The sequence below is a fragment of the Lycium barbarum genome, chromosome 3 (assembly GCF_019175385.1).
Source record: "Lycium barbarum isolate Lr01 chromosome 3, ASM1917538v2, whole genome shotgun sequence".
Lineage (NCBI taxonomy): Eukaryota > Viridiplantae > Streptophyta > Magnoliopsida > Solanales > Solanaceae > Lycium > Lycium barbarum.
The window spans coordinates 141,246,143-141,272,364 of NC_083339.1; the positions used below are offsets into that span (position 1 = coordinate 141,246,143).

At 35.5% G+C, this 26,222-nt stretch overlaps 7 protein-coding genes across 7 annotated transcripts; 3 read left to right on the forward strand and 4 right to left on the reverse strand.

The window, feature by feature from the left end:
• Window positions 1-28: 28 nt before the first annotated feature.
• On the reverse strand, window positions 29-862 carry LOC132633086 (uncharacterized). Its single transcript, XM_060349300.1, has one exon. It carries the CDS (start codon window positions 571-573, stop codon window positions 187-189), a length of 387 nt encoding a protein of 128 aa, XP_060205283.1. The 5' UTR covers window positions 574-862; the 3' UTR covers window positions 29-186.
• A 1,567-nt stretch (window positions 863-2,429) lies between these two features.
• On the reverse strand, window positions 2,430-3,548 carry LOC132633087 (uncharacterized). The gene has a single exon (XM_060349301.1). It carries the CDS (start codon window positions 2,940-2,942, stop codon window positions 2,595-2,597), a length of 348 nt encoding a protein of 115 aa, XP_060205284.1. The 5' UTR covers window positions 2,943-3,548; the 3' UTR covers window positions 2,430-2,594.
• A 428-nt stretch (window positions 3,549-3,976) lies between these two features.
• LOC132633083 (heat shock 70 kDa protein) lies at window positions 3,977-6,243 on the reverse strand. The gene has a single exon (XM_060349297.1). It carries the CDS (start codon window positions 6,124-6,126, stop codon window positions 4,168-4,170), a length of 1,959 nt encoding a protein of 652 aa, XP_060205280.1. The 5' UTR covers window positions 6,127-6,243; the 3' UTR covers window positions 3,977-4,167.
• A 6,095-nt stretch (window positions 6,244-12,338) lies between these two features.
• Window positions 12,339-14,080, reverse strand: LOC132633088 (mitogen-activated protein kinase kinase kinase 20-like). The gene has a single exon (XM_060349302.1). The coding sequence runs from the start codon at window positions 13,726-13,728 to the stop codon at window positions 12,478-12,480; it is 1,251 nt and encodes a 416-aa protein (XP_060205285.1). The 5' UTR covers window positions 13,729-14,080; the 3' UTR covers window positions 12,339-12,477.
• A 2,130-nt stretch (window positions 14,081-16,210) lies between these two features.
• On the forward strand, window positions 16,211-18,583 carry LOC132631492 (uncharacterized). The gene is made up of 2 exons (XM_060347066.1): window positions 16,211-16,412; window positions 16,735-18,583. Exon 2 carries the CDS (start codon window positions 16,760-16,762, stop codon window positions 18,581-18,583), a length of 1,824 nt encoding a protein of 607 aa, XP_060203049.1. The 5' UTR covers window positions 16,211-16,412; window positions 16,735-16,759.
• An 83-nt stretch (window positions 18,584-18,666) lies between these two features.
• Window positions 18,667-19,131, forward strand: LOC132631494 (uncharacterized). Its single transcript, XM_060347067.1, has one exon. The coding sequence runs from the start codon at window positions 18,667-18,669 to the stop codon at window positions 19,129-19,131; it is 465 nt and encodes a 154-aa protein (XP_060203050.1).
• Window positions 19,132-20,325: 1,194 nt separating this feature from the next.
• LOC132633089 (uncharacterized) lies at window positions 20,326-24,480 on the forward strand. The gene is made up of 8 exons (XM_060349303.1): window positions 20,326-20,559; window positions 20,645-20,710; window positions 20,830-20,872; window positions 20,969-21,023; window positions 21,555-21,603; window positions 21,963-22,030; window positions 22,117-22,225; window positions 23,938-24,480. The coding sequence occupies exons 1-8, from the start codon at window positions 20,380-20,382 to the stop codon at window positions 24,049-24,051; spliced, it is 684 nt and encodes a 227-aa protein (XP_060205286.1). The 5' UTR covers window positions 20,326-20,379; the 3' UTR covers window positions 24,052-24,480.
• Window positions 24,481-26,222: the final 1,742 nt, after the last annotated feature.

Consider the following 26,222-nt stretch of genomic DNA (forward strand, 5'->3'; position numbering starts at 1 on the left):
AAGGAAGATGAAGGGGAGAGATGAAGAGAGATCACCAATCTCAGCATGTTACACGACACATCTGTTCTCTAAAGGACATATCACTCTACCAAAACAAACCAACAGAACATTACTCACGAAGTCACAACCGCAATGACAATAGCTGATAAAAGAAAGGGAAATGCTTGAGCTATCTTTTAGGACATCTTAGGGAATGACAAAGAGCAGAACCAGGAGAAGAGGCAAGCTAGAAATGACATAAGTAGTTGACATGGAGATGGAGGGCCGCTTTAGCATTACAGCTGAACTTTTAGTACGTGGCTGACGAGTAATACTTCCACCCCCATTTGCTCCCTTTCCTCTCTGATTTTTCTCAACATCTGCTATAAAATCCTTGCTTGCTAACTCAAACTTAACAGTGTTGCCACTTATGTCTGCAACTGTACTCTCGTTGCTTCTTTCTGGTGCACTAGCAAGATGTTTCGATACATGGACATCTTTGTTGTCAGATATATCGGAAATCTCAGAAGCCCTGCTTGTTACTGTTAGAATGCATAACAGGATAGAGAGACAAGAAAAGAAAGCAATCTTCATTTTTTGTTATTGATCTCACTAGTCTTTCCTTTTCTGTATTGCCTGTTGGAACAGGAGAGAACTAAAAGAGCAAAAGTAGGGAATTAGGAGATGAACTATTTAGCTTTGGACCAAAGCAAGCTATGGCTACTCTTGATGAGTATAACAGGTAGTTATATAGGATCTTCTTCTAGATGGTTTTATTGTTGCTTTATCTCAATATTTGGTTCCTTTCTCCTTTTCCTTTAATCTTCATTCACCTTTTCTATAAAATATGGCTCAACCCCAGGGATGGGACCAAAATATTTGGTCTTAGAGAGTTGCCTTTTTGTAGTCTATGGCAAAGTTCTTCCTTTAGCTGTGCGGGTATGAACAACCTAGCTGGAGTGCACTTGAAGGGAAAAGTAAACCATTTTATGCTCAATAGAAACTCCAATATTAACGAAAATATCCGAATTTAAGATATAATCCGTCATTATTTGATCATCCATGAGTGACACAGTTCTATATTTCATGCTAAGTATGATCTTGAATCCTTCACAAACTTGGTAGTATCCAATCATTCACTGATTGTCCAATGTGATATACACTAGGTAATTGTGTAATCGCGTTTGGACAGTGGGGCAGAGGATGGATTTGTATAACCAATCATTAGTTATACTTCTAAAAGAATGTGTTATCTTATAGTTAAAGCATTTGGAATCTGCTTTTTGTGTTGGTGCAGTTGTGGGTCTATCTTTTTAAAATGAAGACTAATGCTGTTGCACATAAAGTGGCTTACAGTATACTCGAGAATAGCTTATCACAATCAGTCAAAGTGGTTCTTTATTATTTTTGGCAATACTGAAGGATAATTTTATGCTTTGATGCTTCTGAAAGCTGAGGTTGACAGATTCTTGACAGTTGAAACACACATGTAAATATATTTATATTCTCGTGTGAGAATAAAGGGTTAAATTCCAACATTTACCAAACGTTTTCTTTCAAGAGAATATGATGCCCTCCTTTTTCCTTCTAACCAAAGGGTTCAAACAGTCTTAACTGAAGTTTTCTTATAGAGGCATCAGGCATGCACGTAGTGCCTCATAAGTAATGTGCTTTTGGTGGGGATAGTTCTCTAATGCATTCTTTGCTTCCATCTTCTTCCTCATGGCTTCGTCCTCTCAGTTTCTTGAACCATTCTCTGGATTTCCTCTTTCCCTCAATGTTTCTTTGTCATTTGTGTTGATCTTGTTCTTCACGCCAGCAGTCAGGTGTTCGGCTGACACGTTCAGTATGCCATTAGCATCAATATCCACGCAGCTCATGGATCTGTTACAACCCCTTGGTGCTGGTGTGCAATTCCCAAGAACATTATCATCCTTTTCAATGGGCTTCTCTCTTCTTCATGTTGAGAAGATTTGCTCTTTCTTTGTTGAAAGAGTACTAATTATACTGGAACAAATTTAGTTTTCTCTTCATGTTGAGAAGATTTGCTCTCCTTTGAGCAATTTTTAATAACACTGTAACAACGTGTTCATCCCATAGTTCTTCCCTTGACATAGAAAAATCCTGAAAGCACTTCCCCTGAATTTGTTTAAGAGAACTAGTTACTCAAAATTTCCTACTTCTCTGTTCTGTAGAATTGTAGCAGTAAATGGGAAGCACAGATATCTTATCTGGACTATCTTTTATATGCTAATATTCTTGAATATCATTTTATACAATTTGGCAATCTAATAGTATCACTGTGCTTGGTCAGTTAGCAAAAGAGTTCTTGGTTATCATTAATTCATGTTTTTGTTTATGTTCTGCATACATGACTGTTTGGTCAAATTTTTGCTGCAATACACACACATGCAAACAACTAAGGAGGGAGAGATGAAGAAAGACTCGTATGATGCATCACCTCTCTTAGCACGCTATGCGACACAGCTGTTCTGATAGACATACAACTTTACCAAAACAAACATAACATCACACTCACGAAGTCACAAGTCATAACCGCAATGAGGATAGCTGAAAAAAGAAAGAAAAATGCTTGAGCTATATTTTAGAACATCTTAGGGAATGACAAAGGGCAGAGCCAGGAGGATAGGCAAGCTAGAAATGACATAAGTAGTTGACACGGATATAGAAGGCCGCTTAAGTGTTACAGCTGAATTTTTATCAAGTGTACGTGGCTGACGAGTAATACTTCCACCCCCATTTGCTCCCCTTCCTCTCTGATTTTTCTCAACATCTGCTATGAAATCCTTGCTTGCTACCTCAGAATTATTGTTGCTGCCACTAATGTCTGCAACAGCACTCTCACTGTTCCTTTCTGGTGTACCAGCAAGATGGACACCTCTGCTTGTGACTGCTAGAGCGCATAACAGGATAACGAAACAAGGAAAGAAAGCAATCTTCATTGTTTCTTTTTGGGCTAAATGTCCTTATTGGTCTCACTAGTCTACCCTTTTCTGAGTAACTGTTGAAAGTGGGAAAGATGAAAAGAGCAAAAATTAGGGAATGGAGAGTGTTCAATGCTGAAATATTTAGTTTTAGACCAAAGGCAATGGCTACTCTTGTTGACTGATGAGTATTAGAGCTTGTTATATAGGATCTTCTTCCAGGTGGTGTTTATGTTGCTTTGGCTCAATTTGATCCCTTCCTTTTCCCTTTAACCTCCATTGACCCAGTCCCAGAGATGGGACCAATATAGTTCTGGTCTCAATTAAAGCATTTGGTATCTTCTTTTCCTGGCTTCTTAGATAAGACTATTATACTCGAGAATACCTCATCGGATTAGCTTCATATGTTTCCTTGTATTAAGTCTGGCAACACTGAAGGATTACTTTATGTTTTGATGATGCTTGTGAGCAGTGGCGGAGCCAGGATTTTCATCCAGGGGTTCAAAAATTCTAAAAGGTAAATATACGAAGAAGTCAGGGGGTTCAACATCTACTATATATACATAACAAAATAATTTTAACTTTAAAAATACACTATAATTTTTCGCCGAGGGGGTTCGGATGAACCCCCTGGAGCCAATGTGACTCCGCCCCTGCTTGTGAGAGCTGAAATGAAATACCTTGACAATTTTTGACAGTTTTAGGTGGCAGGGGAATCTATTTACGTCCTAACGTGTGAATTAAGGGTTAAATTCCAAACATTTGTAAGACGTTTTATGTTGTCCACCAATTCAAGATACTATGATACCAATCCTTTTCTTGTAACCAAAGCGTTAAAAGAATCTAACTGAAGTTTTCACATAGAGCATGCATGTAGGGCGTCATAAGTTATGTGTTTTTGGTCATGCACACCCTCCCAAGGCTACTGGTATTTTCTGTGCCATACTTCTGAAACGTTATTTACTTTGCGCTGCACCAGCTTAATAAAAGATGTTGTAAGAAATTACACATGAGAAGCAAGAATAGGTATCTTTGCCAAAACGTCTAAGAAGTGTTGGAAAAACTGGAACAAGAAATAGTTTTATTTAGAAAAACATAGCTAGACGTCTACATAGCTTTCATACTAATTACTCTCCCATACTAATACTCTGCACCCAAACAACAGAGACACATATTTACTGACTCAAAGCTACACTAATTAGAGTACAAGTAGATCATTAAAACAAAAATGTCTATATCATCTTTAATCCACTTCCTCAATCTTAGGCCCTGGACCATTATCTGCAGATCCTCCTTGGCCATAGCCAGCTCCCGCATCAGCTCCCGTGGGCACATCTCCACCAGCACCACCTTGATACATCTTTGAAATTATTGGATTGCACAAGTTCTCCAACTCCTTCAATTTATCCTCAAACTCATCTACTTCAGCCAACTGGTTCCCATCCAACCACTCAATTGTCTCATCGACAGCCTTCTCTATCTTCTGCTTGTCAGATGGATCCAATTTCCCTGAGAATTTCTCATCCCTCACTGTATTCCTCATGTTGTAAGCATAATTCTCCAATGAGTTCTTTGCCTCAACCTTTTTCTTCATGGACTCATCCTCTGCCTTATACTTCTCTGCTTCTTGAACCATCCTCTCAATTTCTTCCTTGCTTAACCTACCTTTATCATTTGTAATTGTAATCTTGTTCTTCACACCAGCAGTCTTGTCTTCAGCCGACACATTTAAAATTCCATTAGCATCAATGTCAAAACAGACATTGATCTGAGGTACTCCTCTTGGTGCTGGTGGAATACCCTTAAGCTCAAATTTTCCAAGAAGATTATTATCCTTTGTCATTGGCCTTTCTCCTTCATAAACCTGAATAAGCACACCTGGTTGATTATCGGAGTAGGTAGAAAAGATCTGCTCTTTCTTTGTTGGGATAGTAGTGTTTCTTGGAATTAACACGGTCATCACACCACCAGCAGTTTCAATACCAAGACTTAAAGGTGTGACATCAAGGAGCAGCAAATCTTGAACTTTTTGATCAGCTTCACCACTCAAAATTGCAGCTTGAACAGCAGCACCATAAGCCACAGCCTCATCAGGATTAATACTTTTGCAAAGCTCCTTGCCGTTGAAAAAATCTTGCAACAATTGTTGTACCTTAGGGATCCTAGTGGATCCACCAACAAGAACCACATCATGAACATGGCTCTTATCAATCTTAGCATCCCTTAAACATTTCTCCACAGGCTCCATACACTTCCTAAACAAATCCATATTCAATTCCTCGAATCTTGCCCTTGTAATTGTAGCATAGAAATCGATCCCTTCATACAACGAATCGATCTCAATAGTCGTCTGAGAAGTCGACGACAAAGTCCTTTTCGCCCTTTCACAAGCAGTTCTCAACCTCCTCAAAGCCCTAGGGTTGCCACTAATATCCTTCTTGTTCTTCCTTTTAAACTCCTGCACAAAGTGATTAACAAGCCTATTATCAAAATCTTCACCACCCAAATGTGTATCACCAGCAGTAGCCTTAACTTCAAATATCCCTTCCTCAATAGTCAATAAAGAAACATCAAAAGTTCCACCACCAAGATCAAAAATCAACACATTTTTCTCCCCACTTCTCGACGCCTTTTTATCCAGACCATAAGCAATTGCAGCAGCAGTAGGCTCATTGATAATCCTCATAACATTAAGCCCGGAAATAGCTCCTGCATCTTTCGTAGCTTGCCTTTGAGAATCATTAAAATAAGCAGGAACAGTAACAACAGCATTCTTAACAGTACTCCCCAAGAAAGATTCCGCTACTTCCTTCATTTTCGTTAAAACCATAGACGAAATCTCTTCAGGAGAGAACTGTTTTTCTTCACCCTTGTACTGAACGACGATCATGGGCTTGTCACCCGGGCCAGGGACAACCTTAAAAGGCCAGTGTTTCATGTCACTTTGGACAGAAGGGTCGGAGAATCTCCGACCAATTAAACGTTTAGCGTCGAATACGGTGTTTTGTGGGTTCATAGCTACTTGATTCTTGGCTGCATCACCGATGAGACGTTCTGTATCAGTGAATGCAACGTAGGATGGAGTGGTTCTGTTGCCTTGATCATTTGGGATGATTTCTACACGGTCATTTTGCCAGATCCCAACACAACTGTATGTTGTACCGAGATCAATGCCAATAGCTTTGCCTTCTGATTTCGCCATTACTACAGAAATGTAAGTTTTTCAAGAAACAAAGGTTTGTTTTTTGATTGAGAGCTTTTCTGAGAGAGTGTACTGAGATTTTATTTGTTCTTGATTTTTGGTTATGGTAAATGCAGGGCGATGTGGGGTATATATAAGTATTGGAAAAATTCTACTGGGTTCGGGAAAAAGTACACGTTGTGGCGGCGAGAAGAGGAGAAGGGACGTGATTGCACCAGAGAATTCTGGTTTTCAAAAGTTGGTTATGAGTCAAGACTCGAGACTTACGAGAAAATTCTGGAGAGCGCGGGAGTTTGCAATCTGGAATGGGCAATTCGCAGGAATGTCCTTATTTTGGGGCTGGCCTTTAATTTTTGACCCCTTAGTTTTGGTTCGAACCTCCGCTCAAATTAAAAAAAATCTTAAGGCAAAGTTTTGCCTACAAAACTCTTAGGGGTCGTTTGGTGTGAAGGATAAGCAAAAATAGTCCCGGGATAAAATTTTAGTGCCTCTTTATCCCATGTTTGGTTGGAATAAAAATCTAGGATGACTAATCCCGGGATTAGTTATCCTGGGATTGTAGTCTTATTTTATCCCACCTTGAGGGTGGAATAACTAATCCCGGGATAAGTTATTTCCCAATCAAATGAGCCCTTAAGGTAGAGTTTTGGTTGACTTCAAAATTCTGCCTTAAGGTAGAGTTTTGAAGGCAAAATTTTGCCTTGCGAATCCAAAATTCTGCTTTGCGAAATTCTTTTTTTTAATTGAGCTGGAGTTCGAACCCAGAATCTCGAAATATTAGGCGAAAGGTAAAAATTAAAGACCACAATTTGAGGGATAAAAATTAAAGATCACCCCAAAAGAACGACAATCCGTGCAAAAAAATGATATGGAATTAATGATTGTGTTGGGGCAATTTTGCAAGAATGCCCCCCATTCGGGGTGGTCTTTAATTTTTGTCCCTCAAATTGATGGTCTTTAATTTTTGCTCTACGCGTAGAAATCCTGAGATTCTGGGTTCGAACCCCGGCATAAAATAAATAATCATTTTGCAAGGCAAGGCTTGGGGAAAGTTATGTCGGGTCCGACATAAGCGCCTTAATGCATAACTAAAGTTATACAGGATTCGGCATAAATTTTATGCCTTAAGGCAATTTATAAAGCAGACTTTTACGCCTTAAGGCTTAGTTATGCCTTAAGGCAACTTCTGCCGGAGACAACATAAGTTATTTGAGGCATAACTAAAGTTACGTCAGATCCAGTATAGGTTGCCTTATAAGACAAATTTTTCGTTATACCTTAAGGCAACATATGTCGGATCCAGACTTTTCTCAAAGCCTTGCCTTGTAAAATTATTTTTATATTTATGCCTGAGTGGGGGTTCGAACCCAGAACCTCAGTATTTTCGGCTACCTTTTCAAGCGAAGAGCAAAACTTAAAGACTACCAATTTGAGGGCCAAAATTTAAAGACCACCTCAAAAGAAGGACAATCCGCGCAAAAAAATGATTTGCGTTGTGGGTTTGGGCCAACATTGAGCTGCATGACTTTGGGCCTCCGGTTTATCTATGTCAGATTTGCACAAACAGGATCATCTAAGGCTGTTAAATTAGGTGGTTTGCAAAAATAGGCTATATTGTGCTCATATTTAAAAATTATCCCCGATTTTAAACTCGGTTAAAAAATGGCCTTTTTTAAGTTTTATGAAAAAAAATTGGACTAATATATTCTTAAGTTGAGAAGCAGAGATGATTAAGAAACGCGACAACAATAACATGCCAGTTACGACAAATTAGTAGGATTTTATGCTATCTTCAACATAATTGTTCTATTGAGATGCTCACAAATCATATCATGTGATTATGATTTCAAAGCTACAAACTAAAAAAAGGGAAAAAAAAAGTCATTTCAGAATCGTGGCACGTGAGTCATGATAAATTCACGGGATTTAATACAATATTCCACCTAGTTAGCTTGTTGGATAACTTACATACCTACGAAGTTGTTATGAATTGTCACCATTTTTAGTTTTCATCGATTGCATCTATATTAACTTATTCCATTTATTTTATCAGATTGTCATGATTTATAATTGTTATTCATGGCGCCTCATTTAAACTTATTGTATTTTATAGGATTGTCATGATTTTTAGTTCGCACTTATGGTACCTCATTTAAACTTATTTCAGTTACTCAACAAAACTGTCGTACTTTTTTATGTTTTTACTCATGGTACCTTATATAAATTTATTCTATTTACTCTACAACATTGTCATGATTTTTAGTTTTCTCTCATAATATCTTATATAAAACTTATAAAAAGAAAACACTTATAAACTGTACTTCAATTCCAAATATGCTTCGGATATATGAATACTGAATAATCAGAGCTTTTTGAAGAAGGTTTTGTTACCAACATGTTTACTTTCATTGTAGGTAATGAATTTAGGTTCAAAGCCCTGTGCGCTCTACGTCTGGAAGATCTATGAATTCCTGTTTATGTTAAAATTTTCAAGTTCGCCTCATGAGATCCAAGTTGAAAGAGATAATTCGAACAAATGTGGCCATCCTCTGTTGGGATGTACCATTAAACTTAAATTAGGGTTATCTACTAAAACAATGATAGAGTTGTTTATAAATGTCTTCATGGCGGACTTTATTTTATAGTTTGTTCCCACAAAGCATGTAAACATTTTAGGTCCACAAACAGTTTTTGAAAAGTTAAAATACCATCCTCATATTATAATTTTAACGGATATTTTCATCCGTACAATGGTGTGGTATAAATAGGGACTAATTGAGAGGGAAAGAATAAAGAATTTCTTTATAGATTGGAAATCTTATGTCATACGTAAAGTGGTAAAGCAGTGACTCAAAGCTGCAAGCAATCATAGGAGATCTAGTTGATGGCACATAGAAATAGAAAATATCTTCAACAATGGCGTGATCATCTTTCTTTTGCTTTTTGTTTTCATAGGCAAAACGCAATATCCTCATTGGTCCTACCGAAATTGTTAGAAAAATATGTAAACATAACCGAAGAAGAAAATGGCTTTGAGACGTGGATAAATCGACTTTTCTTAAAAAGATATTGCCTGCATACAGATTGAAGAAAAGACAAGCAATTCCCTTCAGGATACAACAAAGCCTATGGCTATGTTTATAGCTGCAAATTTTCTCTATGTCACTTCAAGAGTGTCTTTATATTTATAGAATTTGAGAAATGACTTTTCAGAATAGTCATGTCTTTTGACAAATAGATGTGTTTATTCAATTTAAGACTTCTTATATTACAAACTATCTAACATAAATAATTTAAATGGCTAGCCTATGATGACGCAAACAACTGAAGGTTATGGTTTTTATTTTTATTTTCGTAAGTTATGAGTTCAACAACTTATGCATGGGTTTTCTTGAATTTATATTAGTTAGTATTTTTTTCTAAATAACAGTCATGTCTGAATTAACTTGTGTACACTTCGACTCTTTTACAGAGTATACCACTCATGAAGGCTTAACATATGGGCAGAATTCACCCTTTTTTAATTTGAAATTGTAACATATATGCAATGCTTCATGAACGCTCATTGCAGCTCTACAAAAAAAGACAAAATAGTGTATTCATTTTCAATTTTATATCTTTTCTACAAGAGTTTTTTATTTTCACGCATAAAATAACACAAAAGACATCTAAAAAAAAATTGTTTCTCCCATTTGAATTGTAAGTGACTACCAGATGATAGAGAAGAAATAAATTATGCCAATCTGTACTTAAGAAGTCAATTGGATTCTAAATTGATAACTAATCAAGTTTCGAGCCGCTTTTTAAGACCATTGACTCTATGTTGACTATAATTGCCTGTTACACCTCGTGTCCTTTTGCCTCTTTCTTGGAATCCAGGTATTTTCATTAATAATGGACTTAGCCATCGTCAAGTCAATGTTGGTTATAATACCGAGTTGAACATACAAGCAAACCTAAACTATTTTAATGTTTCTTTATGAATGACCTTCGCTGCCCAAATCAACAGTGGTAAACGAAGAAGCAACATGGATTCCTCGTTGAAGTGACGCACCAAAGAAGTGTTCTTTGGTAAAAGGAAATGGAGAACAAAAAGAACACTTCTTTAGGTTTAGGTTCCCTCTTCCTTTGAATCATAAAATTCACACCAATGATAAAATCAATACGCCGACAATGTAGAATAATTTTACTTTATTAGTTTACCTATAAGATGACAATAATTAACTGTTTATAATACGTGAAACTATTAAATTAAAAAATAAGGTAGACAACCTGCTATAAACAGGTTAAATTACATGGATTATGTAAAAAAATCCAAATGGAATAGAAGAAGAATTTCCTGAAGTATTTTATCCTCGGGATTTGTTTCTAAAATCTTGGTGAATTTAAAAGCTTTTATTTTAACATTAGTTGGTAGGATATAAGGAAATGAACGCTTACTTGTCAACTCTGTTTGAATTCACATGTGCATAGGGATAAAAGTTCCAGATGTGATGCAATTCTCTTGAACTAAACCAGGTAAATAAAATGGGAAGAATAAAAACAGAATTCAAGCACTAAGGAGAATACGAACATATCCAAGTACTTCAGCGAAAATTGGTAACTTCCCTGCCAATGAAAAGCAGATGTGAAATAGCAGTTGCATATGAAACAAAAATCAAAATTAATATTCACTCACGATACCTGCAGTTTCTGCACTCAACGTTAAATTACCATACCTTAAAGTGATGTTATCTTTTCATCAGCATTGGCTTCATAAAGAGCTTTTCATTTTCAGGCTTGCAAGACACCTCTGCTTCAGAATCAACTTCAGCGATAGCCATCTTTTTCCAAGCCTGAAATCTCATCTGTCAATAAGCTCATTCACAAGTAAGAACGGAAATATGAATTTGACTTATTAAAAGAACGGAAATATTTGCCTTCTGGGTCGAACTCGTCGCACCGGGTTACCTCTCCTGTGTGGTTTGTGAGCTATTGCACAGGAGCTGGGTTTACCCTGTGCGCACCCGAAGGGTAGCAGCTGCGGGTTCCCATGTCATAAAAAAAAAAAGAACGGAAATATGAATTTGACTTATTAATAAGAGGTTGCACTAGTTATGGTGTCCAATGAAGCTAGAAAGTTTAAAACAAGAGATGCAAATCCAGGAGCCTGAAATGAGGACACTGCGAGTTTAACTAACAGTAAAAAGGTTTAAAAGGATCTGTTGATTCTTCATCTTATTCAATTGGCACAAGGTTTATATGATTGTCCTCCCTTTCACTATATTGTTTCTCTAATTCAATAAAATTTGGCAGATGATCTTCCATAATTCTTCCGCAATTTGAACTACCCAAACTTAATGTGCCAAAATCATCTAGCAGAAGCCTTGAATCACGGGTTTTCCCTGTTAACTTGATCCATAGAACACTCTATCTTTGTGAAACAGGAGAATTAAATAACTACCAAGGGCTTCCCCCTTGTCCCTCTATTTTTTCCCCTTCCCTGCAGGGTAAACGGTAAGTAAAAATGTCAAAGTGGATTTAATTACTGGCCTCCGATAGAGAGAAACACTAAAATGTGTTCAAAGATATATTCGCTTTGATTCCTGGAAAACAGGGCCAAGTTAAAAGCCAATCAAGGAGATAAGAGTTTGGGATCATGCATTTTGATAAGAATAAAAATTATGAGAATTAACCATTTCTATCTTCCAGTAAGAAAGAAGTGGACTCAAAAGACAGGTGACTGAAATCTTCACTAGTTTGTTAGCTGGTTCATGAATTTAATGATAAGAAGACAGTGATGAAGAACACAACAGCTGTTTCAAGATTTCTGATTACTAACATAATCTGGTTAGTTAAGAGTTCTTATGACAGAACAGAAATGACAAGTTTCCTACTTCTTGTTAATGTTTAAATCAAAGTACATCATTCCGAACAATCCAGAAAGATTAGTTCCCTGAAAAATAATCGTTGACAGATTGAAGTTGAGCTAAGATATAAAATCCTTATGTATGTATACACCAACCCCCTAATTCAGAAATGTAAGGGCAGTCTAGCTTAACACTGCAAAAAGGTTTAATAGATCATCCTACTTCAGAAACATCCATCCAAAGTGGTCAAAGTTCAGCCTGTTCCAAAAGAATAAAAGAAACATGGAGCAACAAACACAAACTAAGACAGTTAGAGAGTTCCGAAACAGCAAAATGTAAAGGTAGAGCCTTGGAAGCAGCAAATTAAAAAGAATGACAGATCTTATCATTTAATCTCAACCCAATTTGAACTGCATACATACTACAGCGCTACATGTCCAGTAACGAATCAATGAATTTAATGTATAATGCAATGCTTAAACCTCCATCCTGCCAACTATTGCTAGACTCCTGCAGGAATGGTAATACTTAACGGACATTTCGACGAATTGTTTGATGGACTCCCTGAAGGGACCTTAACTGATGGATCAAGTATATGATCAGAACCACCATCAATAGTGGAACTTATAACAGTTATATTTTTTTCTACTTTAAATGTCCCTTCTTCAGCAAAATAAGATGTCATTTCATCCTCTATTTGCTCATAATCTTCCTCAGACCAGTAACCAAGGGACTCATCTTCAGACGCGTAGCTCCAATCTTCTGAATAATAAGCTAACTCATCATCACTTTCAGTAACCAAGAGAATAGAATCAATTACATTTATATCCTCAACTTCCTGTGGTTGTTCAACTCCTTCATCATCAATTAATCCGTCAACAAACGGATGAGTCAACAGCATCTCTGCAGTCCATCTATACCTAGGGTTCCTAACGAAACAACCCTTCAAGAAATCTTTTGCCTCCTTCGATAGGTTCTCCGGAATTCTAGGCAATTCGTGCCCTCCCCCGATCTTCCTAAGTACATCCTCAGCATTATCCTCTTCCCTATCCCACGGAGGTTTTCCAGTTAACATCTCAAGCACAATACAACCTAAAGCCCAAATATCAGCAGGACATTCTTGTACATTATCCGAAACAGCTTCAGGCGACAAATACATCGGTGTGCCCCTCCAGTAAGGCTCCAACCTCCTCTTCTTGCTCTGAACTTTTTCTCTCTTAGCTAACCCTAAATCACCAATCTTAGCCTTAAACTCAGCACTTTTTTTCCCCTCGTTCGAATTCGGCACAAGCAATACATTATCAGGCTTCATATCACAGTGAACATAACCAATCGTATGAATATAATTCAACCCTCTAAGCATAGATCTTGTATGATTCCTTACCTCAAATTCACACAATCCATTGCTCCCAAATTTCTCAATCCTCTCAGCTAGGGTTCCACCTGAACCATACTCCAACAACAAGTTATAAACCATTGCACCATTTTTACCTGTAGTAGTTTCATCACCGAAACAGCGAATAATGTAAGGACAACCTTTGATGTTGTTGAGAACTTCCCTTTCCTTTTGAATTGAACCTGAAATAGAAACTTCAGCAGATTTTACAGCCATAACTGTTGGAAAGTAGCTGTAATTCAGTTTTTGGTTCTTTAAAGTAGCCAAATAAACACAACCAAAACTTCCTTTTCCTACCATTGCTCCTCTATACCATGCAACCCCATCACCAAATTCATTCACACTCTTTGTCTCCATCTTCCCTTCCCTTCAACTTAATTAAACTTCAATTGCCTCAGAATTGAAATATAAATGAAGATATTTAGGAATTTTGTGAGTGATTAAGATTAGGGTAACCTTAAAAGGAAGAAAATCCAAGTTTAAGTTGGAATTTGGTGCATATTAAACAGACAAATGGGTAGATAAAATTAGGGTTTATAGAACAAGATTGGGTAAGGTTGAGTTTCTTTGAGATTTCGCACTTAGGTTAGTTTTATTTATGTTTATGTATATTATACTATATAATAATATGTGATGTGAGGAACAAGTGCTAAGAGCCGCGTTCCTTTGGAAGAGAGGAACAAAAAAGAAGCAACTTGGCACAAAAATGCTGCTAACTGGAATAACGGTCATGTGGTCTTTGCAACGTATGATAAATCAAAATTTAGGATATTTTCCCCTTTTATACAAGTTCTTAACATATTTTCAGTTTTAAAGTCTTAGTAGAAGTCTATGAGAATGTACTAAATATGGTAGCATATTTAGCTGGTTTTAATGCTGGACTTGGAAATGAATGGTGAATACATTTGACAGATATGAAATAATGGCAATATATGACTATATGTCACCATTATTTATCACATGCACTACTTTAGGCAAAAACTAAAATGGTTGTGAGAGTTGCATGTGCCTCATGCCTATATTTTCTTTTTTCTTTTCCTTTTATTTATTTATTACAGTGGTCTCTTAGTTAATTTGTGTGTACATTAACTATTTTACCTATGTTCTGGTCAAGGGCGTGCCTCAAGTCCTCAACTATTATTTTTTTGTGCTAAATTAAAATTAGATCTTTACTCAATATTTATGCAAAAGCAAATCAATTTACTATAATTAGTGATTTTATAATCTATTAGTAAGCGCATGTCATGCATCTATTAGTGTAGTTTAAATATCGAGTACGGATATATTTTTACATAAGCTAGATTCACTTGTATTCTTTCAATTTTTTTTTGTTGAATTAAAAGTTCTTACTCCTTACCAGCTAAAGTTTTAGAATTATACTTTGTGATTATTTGCATCAGTTGCCTCATATTCTTCATGCATGCCCCATAAAATTCACGTTTGTAGGTTGATAACAGTTTTTTTCTTCTTTCCCTTTCTATAAATTCATCTTTCCATTTAAAAATGCAATTCCGTTTGTGTTGTGTAAATTGAAGGTTTAACAAAATATGACAGACGAGATCTCAACTTAATTGTTATAGTTACATATACATCATCAGGCGTTAAGTTCCAAATAACTTTCAATCACACTTGAACATCCATCAATTTTTACTAGAATTAAAAATATTTTAACATGATGTTTGCGACGTTAAGAACAGTTTACATTGAATTACAATTTCTTCTCGTGCAAGTGCTAATAAACTATATATGTTGCTTAATTAGCGACAACAAATTATTCTATTTAATTGTAGATTTAGAGGTCAACGCATATATGTTGCTTAATTAGCGACAACAAATTATTCTATTTAATTGTAGATTTAGAGGTCAACGCAATTAGCTGTCTAAATAGGTAAAACTGATAATACGAGATACCTTGTAAGTTGTAAGGAAAAAGATGGAAATGAACTAATAAAGCCAGATCATATAGAAATAAAAAATAACAAGAGCTTCTGAGATCTGATCACACCGACCAAAAACGATCAAAGTAAAATAGCCAGCTTGGAAAACCTTCATAGCCTTTAAACATTGGAGAGGCCCAACCTTCATAGTCTTTAAACATTGGAGAGGCCCAATATATCGAGCCCTTCTTTACATATCAAGAATTCACATGAGTTGCACTGGTTAGGCGATTCAATATGCACTCCACTTGGGTACCAAAAAAAGAATTATCGAACCGAGTAGCATTTTATTTTACCAAAGTTTGATTTAGCGTGTAAGGTTTGGAATTTGATATTTATTTTTAATTATTGATTAACATATTAAAATCGAACTTTAAAAATACCGAACCGAATATCAAACACCATCTCGTGTCTGTCTTCTGTCTGTGATAACAATTGCCATGTCGGATGTTAACTTACCATGTATGCAGGGGCGGATGTAATGTGTTTGAGTGGGGTTCAATTGAACCCCAAACTTTTGAGGCAAATCGTAAATATACTGTGTTAAATATCCGAAATATACATATACATTTAGTGTTGAACCCCAAACTAAAAGAGGCTGGGGGTTCAGTGGTTGGGCAGTTCACTGTAAGGCTTATCCATGCTTGGAGATCCAAGTTCAATTCTCCTTGACCACGTTTTTTATATCAAATATGCTTTCTTTGATGCAGGACTTATATTGTCCTTTTCCATTTAATAGGCACGTGTATGCTCTTAAAATAATAGGACCCGCTTCATACTTTTTATTCCTTTTTTTTGTACTTCATTTTCTTATAGGAGATTTTTTTTCTCCTTTTCAAATACTCATAAAAGAACCTGAATGTTCTTTTCTGTTTTCTTGATTTTCACATTCTTTAAAGAAACAAAAAACTTCTCACTTTTGAGAAGGCTTTTCAACATCAGTACAAAAGTTAGGGTTCCAACAAATCAATATTTTTTTTCAGTGCTTCTTGAATTTTATAATCTCCACATCAAAAAATCAAACAACTGAAACAAGTGTGTCTTCTCTTCTTTCAGCTTGGTTCCAAGTCAGAAGCTTCAAGCAAACTCTTCTTTGATTTACTGGTATGCTCCTAAAAGCTCAAAATCTATTATTAATGTCTTTTCATTTCTTATTGTACTGCAATATTGTTCATTTATGGGATAAATTTTGAAAACATATGCAACACTATAAGCTTTTAGGCATTCTATTTGGGATAATATTTTTTTTTCTTTTTGAGAATGCAGCTTTTTGGGGTTAGTTAATCAAATATTTTTTGGGTTAATCTCACAACCAGAACCAGAAAATGGAAAAAGAGAATTCAAGTACACCACCCACTAATACTTGGTTTAATTAAATTAAATTTAATATATGCAATGTGAAGTGATTTTTGTTTTGTGATTTTAGGATTCTTTTAGCGAGAGTCGCTATAATGAAGAGATTTTACCAGGTTATTCAAACTCCTTCAAGTTCTGGTTTAAGCTCTCCTGTGCCAAATTCTTCTTCGTGTCCAGTTGTTCATGACAAAGATAAAGTGTTGGATTTGAATCTTCCTAAACCTGATCCTGGTGAAAGAAAGCAAATCTCACAATATTCTTATAATGAACGTGACCGAATAAGGAGACATTATATTCAAAAAGGACCATGCCAACCTCGTGATCATATATTCCCAAAGAGAGAATTTGGTGGACTCATGCGTCAATTTAATCCTGACTGGTTTGGTACTTCATATTCTGAATGGTTAGAATATAGTGTTAAACTTGATGCGGGCTTTTGTTTATGTTGCTACTTGTTTAAAAATGAACATGGAAGAGTTGGAGATTCTTTTACAAAACATGGTTTTAGAGCTTGGAATAAAGGTATAGAAAGGCTTAATAGACATATTGGTGATGTGAATAGTCTTCACAATCGGTGTTTCAAGAGGATGAGAGACTTAAAGAATCAAGAACAATCGATTGTAACTTCTTTTGACAAGCATAATGAGAAAGATAAAAATAATTATCAAGTTCGGTTGAATGCTTCAGTTGATGTGACAAGATTTCTTTTGAAACAAGAAATGCCTTTCCGGGGCCGCGATGAAGGTGAAACTTCTACAAAAAGGGGAAATTTTCTAGAACTTTTAAAATGGTATGCAAATAGGCATGATGAAGTGAACAAAGTTGTACTAGAAAATGCTCCACAAAATAACATGATGATTGCTCCAAGTATCCAAAAGGAGATCGTGAATGCTTGTGCAAAAGAAACATTGAAAGCAATTATTGAAGATTTAAATGGAGATTACTTTGGCATATTGGTTGATGAATCTAAGGATGTTTCTCATAAGGAACAAATGGCTCTTGTTCTTAGATATGTCAACAAAGAAGGCACACTTATTGAACGATTCCTTAGTGTTGTTCATGTTAAAGATACAAGTGCAATAGCATTGAAAGATGCTATCTATTCTTTGCTTTTAGAGCATTCATTAAGTCCATCTCAAATACGGGGACAAGGTTATGATGGAGCTAGTAACATGCAAGGAAAAATCAATGGTCTTAAAACTCTAGTTTTGGAAGACACTCCTTCAGCTTATTGCATACATTGCTTTGCTCATCAGTTGCAATTGACTCTTGTAGCTGTTGCAAAGAAGCACTATGATGTAGATCAATTTTTTGATATTGTTGCTAATGTCTTGAATATTGTTGGAGGTTCTTTTAAGCGCAGGGAGATTCTTCGAGAAGATCAAGCAAAAAAACTAGAGGAATTACTAGTGCTTGGTGAAGTTTATACGGGAAGTGGACTAAATCAAGAACTTGGGCTTCAAAGGCCCGGTGACACCCGTTGGGGATCTCACTTTAAAACAGTGCGTAATTTTATTGCATTATTCTCATCAATTGTTCATGTGCTTGAAGTAATTGCAAGTGAGGGTACAACTTATCTAGAGAGATCCATGGCAAAAAGTCTAGTGAATGATATAAGATCTTTTGAGTTTGTGCATATGTTGAAAATGATGTTGAAAGTGTTGGCAATTACAAATGATTTGAATATGACTTTGCAAATAAAAGATCAAGATATTGTGAATGCTATGAAGCTTGTTGGTTTTGCCAAGAGGCAACTGCAATCGATGAGAGAGTCTAAATGGGAATCTTTGATTGAAGATGTCTCTTCATTTTGTGTGAAGCATGTTATTCTAATTCCTGAAATGGATAAGAACTATCATATTGGAAAGTCAAAGCGCAAGAGAGTTCAAGTGTCACATATTCTCATCATTTGCATGTAGAAGTCTTTAATGCTGTTATTGATTTGCAACTTGCGGAGCTTAATAGTCGTTTTGATGCAGTGAATAGTGATTTGCTTTTAGGTATGGCTAGTTTGAGTCCGGATAATTCTTTTGCAAATTATGATAAAGACAAAATTATGAAACTTGGTACACTTTATCGTGATGAGTTTAGTGTTTCCAAGCTTGAAGATCTCAGTTACGAGCTTGACAACTATATTCTCTTTGTGAGAGAAGATAGTGATTTCTCTAATTTGAAAGGAATTCGAGATCTTTCAGAAACATTAGTTGAAACAAATCTGCACAAGACTTGGAGACTTGTTTATTTGCTTGTGAAGTTAAGCTTGATATTGCCTGTGGCTACTGCAACAGTAGAAAGAGCTTTTTCTTCAATGAAATACATCAAAAATGACTTGCGAAGCAGAATTGGTGATCAATTTCTTAATGATTGTTTAGTTTGTTATATAGAAGATGAAGTATTTGAAAGTGTACCAAATGATGTGATCATTGATCGTTTTCAAAACATGACAAGTCGTCGGGGACAATTGTAATGGTGATATTTACTAAATATATGTATCTCTTTTGCATGTTGATAGTGGTCATATGATTTGATTTAACCTGGCTCTTCAACAAATATTTTACTTTTTCGTGCTTTCACTATAACACTTGTACACCTGAAAAGTAAGGAAACAACTGAATAAAACTTAATGAGATTTATGCGTTTTAGAGAATATCTCAAACCACTTTATTTAAACTAAAGTATAGAATTATTTGCTTGTATCCAGTACTTAACTGTTTCAATGTCTACAGTATTGAAATGTAAATTTTTTGGGTATAGCGGGGTGAGGGAGTTTGAAAAGTATTTCTATGGTTTTGAGTGTAAGGTGGATTGTTACTTTTAAAATTTTTGAATATCAATGTTCTTTGTTTGGTTAGGTTATTATTGTATGGTACCTTGAGGCCTGTCCTAAAATTTTAAATCTTGAACCCCTAAAGGCAAAATCCTGGATTCGCCTCTGCATGTATGAATAATAATAATGATAAATTTTATTATGATCCTAAACCTAAGTATTCCCTAAGCATATCATAGCCAACAGATCTAACCAAATTCACCAAGAATTCAAGTTTTAGAACTTTGGCTATTTATTTACTTTTAAGCTTGTGGGTGCGAATTGTTTACCATATATATAGGTAACATTAACGAGAGTGAGTTGGTTCTCTAAAAACTAACATATGAATGTTGGACAAACTATGAACATATCTTGTTAAAATATTTTTTCCTTCAATATGCAATTACCGAATTACAGTATCAGAATTTACCGTATCAAAGCTTGATTTATCGTACCTTAAAAGTTCAGTATTATATATCTACTTTCAATTACCGAATTAATGAAGTTGAACTTTAAAAATACCAAACTGAATACCGAATGTCCATCCCTAACTCCATCTATCCCAAAATACTTGTTAGTTGTTACGTTTCTCTTCTAGAGAATCAAAATTACTTGAACTTTGATCAATATTTTAAAAATATATTTTTCACCATTTTGATATGAGAAAAATTATAAGCTACAATATTTTTCACATAGCTTTTGAATATTCAAATTTGAAAATATTAAATTAATTTTATTCAATTTAGTTTCAAAGACTAATCAAATTGCGGAAATTTGACATCAATTTTGGGTCAAAAGCTCAATTGAGACTTGGCCCGTATGGTTAGGCCCAAATAACTCTCCTGATTTAAAATCAAGGAGTGAACAAAACAGTTTTTGGGTTCGGTTGCAGAATTTAGGAAAAAGAAGATGGAGCAGAAGAAGAAGAAGGATGATTCAAAAGCGATATTGTTGTCTGTGTCACCATTGAAAGCTCTTACTCTTCATCTGATATGTGGAATAGGGTTAGGTTTAGCTTTCTGGGTAACTCATCACATCTACTCCCTCGATCTCATCACACATCCATCACAAACTCTTCGTCTCATTTCGGTATATTTCTCGCCAATATAACTATCATCTGTTAATATTTGTATTCTTACATGTTCCTCATTTTGATTCTAGTTTAGTTTCTCAGGTATTTTTGGCTCCAGTACTGATTCTTCTTTACAGTCACCTTCGACACGATAGGAACCAATGCTCCGTAATCCTAACATCCTTGTTTTTAACTTCTTCTTATTTGAATTTGTCTTTTCTATTTATACAGTTTTGTTACTGTAATTGATTTGTTTTTTTTTTTTTTTTTTGCTTGTGGTTTCACAGTATGTCAAAGCTGTAGGACGTGGCTTGCTGGCGATTCCTGCCGGTTAGTAATGTTTGTTATTGGTAACTATATTATTAATGTCATTTGTTTAGGATTCATATAGTAATATTTGTGAATTATCTTATTTCATGTATGTAGGAGCTGTAGTCAATGCAGTGGGAGCTACTATATTAGGAGCACCTGTTGGTTTCGAGTATGTTATCCTGTACATGTGTTTCTAGTCTTTTATGATGATACTGAAACATGAAGCCGTAGTTGAGGTTGGATGGAAAATAGTGCTGATCTATCATAGAACATTGATTATGAGTTATGACAATGTTCTTGTGTGATCATCTGAGGCCGATGTAGAATGTGAGTTATGGTTTCATCCGAACCTAGTAGCTTTGGCTCGGACCTTGTATATGTGTTGAAAATTCATTTAATAAGTATAAATAATTGATTTCAAACCCAGTAATGGATGAGCTGTGGTAAAATACTGAACTCAATCCCATAAATTACAAATCCTGGATCTGCCTTTGATGATCATAGACATGTTACAGGCTCTCTGTTTCACAAAAACGCCAGAGATTAATTTGAGTTTTTGTCTCTAATTACGTAGGAGTCATTTTGTGCTGTCCTGGCCAACCTCAACGGGGACTATATGTTAATACAAAATATAATGGTTTTCTCTTACTTTCTCTATATTATTGTATACTAACTAGTCGTTGATCCTTTCTTATCACAGGTATTTCCCCAAGACCTTTAGCTGGTCTCTTCTGATGTCACTATTCACTGTAAGTGTTAACAACTACGACTTGCTGTTTACTGCATGAAAAGATTGCTCTGTCTTATAGCTATCGGGAATATAACAACAGTTGTAGTTTAGTGGATTCATCTCATGCTTACAAGTAATCTGGTTGATGTATTTATGGAAAGAAAAGAAGAAAAGAAAAGAAAAGTCAGCACGGAAATCCTGCTTGCGTTCAGAAAGCTAAAGAAATGACAGGATACTTTGACCACTTAGTCACACGTTAATGTGATGTAGCATTGGTGTTTTTTCCTTGCTCATTTTTCCTCCTATGTTGGTTTAGATGTTTTCTTTTTCAAAATTATTTTCTGGGAGACATAAATTTATTAAATGTTGGTTTGGCAGTTTGTACCAGCGGCTTGTGTTTTTGGCTCATCATGGACTGATTGGCACCGTGTATTTGCTAGAACAAAGTAATTTCCATTTCCTCATCCATGGGCATTTAATATTCATATCTAAGAGCTATCCTAGAGCTCATTTAGTATGTTTTTTGTTGCAGGGCAAATGAGTCCACAGACTGCATGATCTGTCTACCAGCTCATGGAGCTGTTATTGGAGCGTGGTTTGGTGCTTGGCCAATGCCACTTGATTGGGAAAGCCCATGGCAGGTATGTTACCTGATTGTCAAGGACTCAAGGTTCACGATATAGAGATTGTAGTCCATTTCATGGTGCAGAGTTTTTGAATTTCAGATGCATTAATTGCATTCGCTACAGCTTCAGTAGTCAATCATACAATCTTTTGATAGTCTTGCAATAGAAAGACGTAGTTTAAAGTTTCTCAGCATGACCTTGTTTCTATTATATTCCCTTTTAACAAATTCTTCTCTGAATTCTTTTTAAGAAAAGTAGAGCCACCTCAACAAACCTTGCTCACCTTAATGACCTTTGCACATATAAAGTAGGATACCCAGTTCTGTAAGAAGGCAAAGCATCTGATATCATTCCTAATTATCTGCGGTGGTGTCAAGGAGTGTATATGAACCGAAGTCAATTAAAGTTGAAGCTCATTCGTTGCACATTATCTTTTTGGTGGCTTAATTTGCTGATTCGCTTGATAACATGAAGGTTCTATGAAGTTGTGACCTGTTCTTGTGTCATTCTTTTTGCGCTTCCTTGTAGAGGGTTTCCACCTCATCGTTGCCCAGATTAGTATCTCTCACCCTTATGTAAACACACACATCAGCGGGAAACCTCTTTTTGTTGCTCTGGACACTTCGAAGTGAAGCGTGTCTTCAAATGAGAGGTGTTGGGAATCTGTTAGATTATTTCTTTTGATGAAGAATCTGCTGGATGACATATTTGCTTAGTCTGTTTAAAAAGAAATCATCTAGAATCTGTTAGATGATTTCTTTTTAAACAGACTAAGCAAATATTTCATTTACCATAATGAAGTATATATTCTGCTATACCAGAATGAATGCAAAAGATAAAGTGATCAAAAGGAGAGAAGAAAAGAGGTTCTCGCTCTGTGGCCCCTTTGCGTCGGGGTAAGATCAGATTTCACTGCTATCTGCAAAACTTTTTGCTCGAGTAAGGGCACCACTTGAAGTCTGCTTTGTGAAGATCTACATATTCACGCTAAGATTATAATTTAACTAAAACAGTTTGTGTTATATCCTGATACAAGGAGTGTCCAAGTTATCCCATCTAAATTCATCTAATTTGCAGTCACGCTGTTTCACCTTCTGGTGTTATGCCTTCTATTATGTTTTTGTCACTTGAGGATATACGTCCATTAATAGTTAGGAAATTTAATTTTTTTCTTGCTTGGAGGTATGCTTGAGCAAATTAAAATAAAACCTAGTAATTAACTATTTCAAAACATGAGTGCATCTTCCATCATAATCTCCATTATGTTTTCCTCCTCACTCAATTTTTCTTTTTAATCAAATCTTGCATCTTTTATACGTGCCAGATGAATGGAAACTATAGCAGTTAAGGTGGAAAGTGAAAGAGGGAGAGCCAGTTTTATACCAAGAGTGTTTCACACATTTGTTTATATCTAGTTGCGTCTTTGTTCTAGTTATCTCTTGGTGATTTTCTATTACTGTCTTAGATGTGCCAACTAGTAGCTGGTGCATATTTCTTGTGTAGTTGTTTTGCTTAATTAATCTGCATTTATACCAGTTAAAAAGGCCACAGTTATTAGCGACTCACTGGTTCCGTTGGTGCTTGATTGCTAATTTCTTCATATGCATTTTCATTCCCTAGGTTTTAGAAGTGGGGGGAAGCGTCCTTTTTATAGTTTGGTTAGGAGAGTGTTTTAGTAAGTGGTTTATGCTCATTCTCATCCACGGACAATTGCTATTTGCATGTAGGAATGGCCTATTTGTGTGACTTATGGAGCTATAGCTGGTTACCTCATGGGGCTTGTGGCATCCTTGGGCTGCATATTCTTCCGTAACCATCAGCAGCATCTAAAAAGGGAATAGTATATGTCTTCTGAGAATTAGCCATGGAAGGCTTATGATGCTACAATAATAGTCTTGGGATGAAATTAGGCCTTTTTTATTTAGCTGCATAGAAATACGATATCCAATTTTTCTCTCTTCCTAAATTCACTAATCTTCTTTTTTTAGAGTATAGTTCATCTTTTCTAGGAGTAATTTCCTTGGCATATTGTGAAAAGACGTTCATCAGGAGATAATCAATTTCCTACAGAAGAAAATATTTGCAGGGTGGAGATGAGTACGCCGTCAATATTTCAAGTATTTTGCATTCCGTTAACTTTTGGGCATTATGGATTAGTAAATTCAACCTGCTGAAGGGGACTTGTAGTACACGTTCATTCTCTCTGGACATCGGAATACTTGCAACTTGCAACACTTATTAATGCTGAATATTCTTTTTTCTCTTCGCAATATTGCTTTTTACTATATCCATGCGCATTATTTGTGTCTTATTGCCATCTCTACGTGGACCTACAGAATTGGGACCTAATTTTTGTGGGGTCTTCGAATTATTCTTACCCTTTTCCCTGTGTTGAGGAGAAACATGTCTCTCACTGGTGGAGAAAAGAGTTCTGGCAGCCCAAGGGTATATACTTGTTTAAAATTTTTTAAACCCAAGGGTATAATTGCTTCCACTTGATAGTTTAATTTCAAGTTCAAGAATTCTCTAGATTCCTAACAATTCCCTATTTTCTTTATTTAAATGAATTCTTCCTTTCAAGTTTTTTTTAGTCTAACAACTACTTCCGGTTAAACCACTTGTCGAAAATAAAACCTCTGCAAATTTTACCCCTTAGAAAAAGCAAGATGTTATCTACCAAAGCATACTTTTGACAATCCACTCAACCCCCTCTTCCTTGGCAGCGAAGAATTGACAAACAGAAGGTAGGATAGACACGACTCAGGAGGGTTGTGACATGTCGCTGCTGACAATACATTATAACATTATAATGTTGTCCTGTTCTTGAATCTCACTTGTGCGGTGCCATGGATAATCAATTTTCTATGTGAACTGGGGCCGTGGCCAAAGACTTAAATGTCTTTGCCTTTGTCTTGTCTGCTTTTTTTCTTTCTACTTTTCCTTAGGATTGCTCTTTTTCCCCCCTTTAAAATTGTACACCATTAATTTGAAAGGGCAATCACAAAGTTAAAACACTATCCAACTTTAATTTGAGTGAAATATTGGCCCTTCTGCTAAGAACCAGTCGAAAACAGAATGTCAAGCTTAGCCATTAAAATTTAATTTATTCAACCAATTCATGTATTTAACAAATGGCGGATTGAGCCAAATAGTCTAGGGTGTATAAAATAAATCGACAAACCGCATCAAATCGATAAATCGAGTCAAACTGAGAAAAAAAATCCGACTAGTGGTTTGGTTTGACGTTGAAAAAAAAAAAAGGACCATAATTAGTTTGGTTTGGTTTTAACTATAAAAAGTCAAACCAAACCAATCAACTTGGCATTACATGTATTCACTTTTTAAAATATTTATTTGTAATATAATTTATAAATATTTCTTAAATTTTTTCGTAGTTTTTTTTAATTTATTATTATATTATTCAAGCTTGAACTTAGAATTTTGAATGTCAATAAGTTTTATATTCTATGGATGTTAGTAACTCAAATAAAGTTCAAACCAAAACCAACTCAACACTAGTGCTAACAAAAGAAATTCAATTTAGCACTAGGAATAACAATAATGTCGGATATCTATTCTTTAGTTTTGCATAATTGATTTAGAGAGTGAAAATACCTAACTTAATTTTTTTTCTTTGTTATGTAATTAATACTTATTAGCCGTACTTATTTTAGCATGATTTAGTATTTTTAGATTATGGTCATTTTATTTATGGCTTGAATAATTAGCAATATTTATTTTAACTGATTTTATTAGCTTTTGTTGAATATTTTAATACAGTGTCATCACTCTTCTCACATTTTGTATTATTTTCTTAAGAAACACCTTAATTGTATAGTTGTATCTTACTAAGACTAAAGAAATATTTGAAGTAAAAGTTATATGTTTTGTATCAAGACTATTCCGAAAAAAAAACCCCAAAAACCCAAGTAACCCAAGGTTGAAAAACCCGAATTTTATTGGTTTGGTTTGGTGTATAAATTTAAAAACTCGACGCAATTAGTTTGGTTTG

Coding starts and splice junctions, on each gene's coding strand:
- LOC132633086 (XM_060349300.1), bottom strand. CDS start 573: ATGAAGATTGCTTTCTTTTCTTGTCTCTCTATCCTGTTATGCATTCTA.
- LOC132633087 (XM_060349301.1), bottom strand. CDS start 2,942: ATGAAGATTGCTTTCTTTCCTTGTTTCGTTATCCTGTTATGCGCTCTA.
- LOC132633083 (XM_060349297.1), bottom strand. CDS start 6,126: ATGGCGAAATCAGAAGGCAAAGCTATTGGCATTGATCTCGGTACAACA.
- LOC132633088 (XM_060349302.1), bottom strand. CDS start 13,728: ATGGAGACAAAGAGTGTGAATGAATTTGGTGATGGGGTTGCATGGTAT.
- LOC132631492 (XM_060347066.1), top strand. CDS start 16,760: ATGAAGAGATTTTACCAGGTTATTCAAACTCCTTCAAGTTCTGGTTTA.
- LOC132631494 (XM_060347067.1), top strand. CDS start 18,667: ATGGCTAGTTTGAGTCCGGATAATTCTTTTGCAAATTATGATAAAGAC.
- LOC132633089 (XM_060349303.1), top strand. CDS start 20,380: ATGGAGCAGAAGAAGAAGAAGGATGATTCAAAAGCGATATTGTTGTCT. Junction 20,711..20,829: donor ACGATAGGAACCAATGCTCC/GTAATCCTAACA, acceptor GTGGTTTCACAG/TATGTCAAAGCTGTAGGACG. Junction 22,031..22,116: donor CGTGTATTTGCTAGAACAAA/GTAATTTCCATT, acceptor TTTTTGTTGCAG/GGCAAATGAGTCCACAGACT.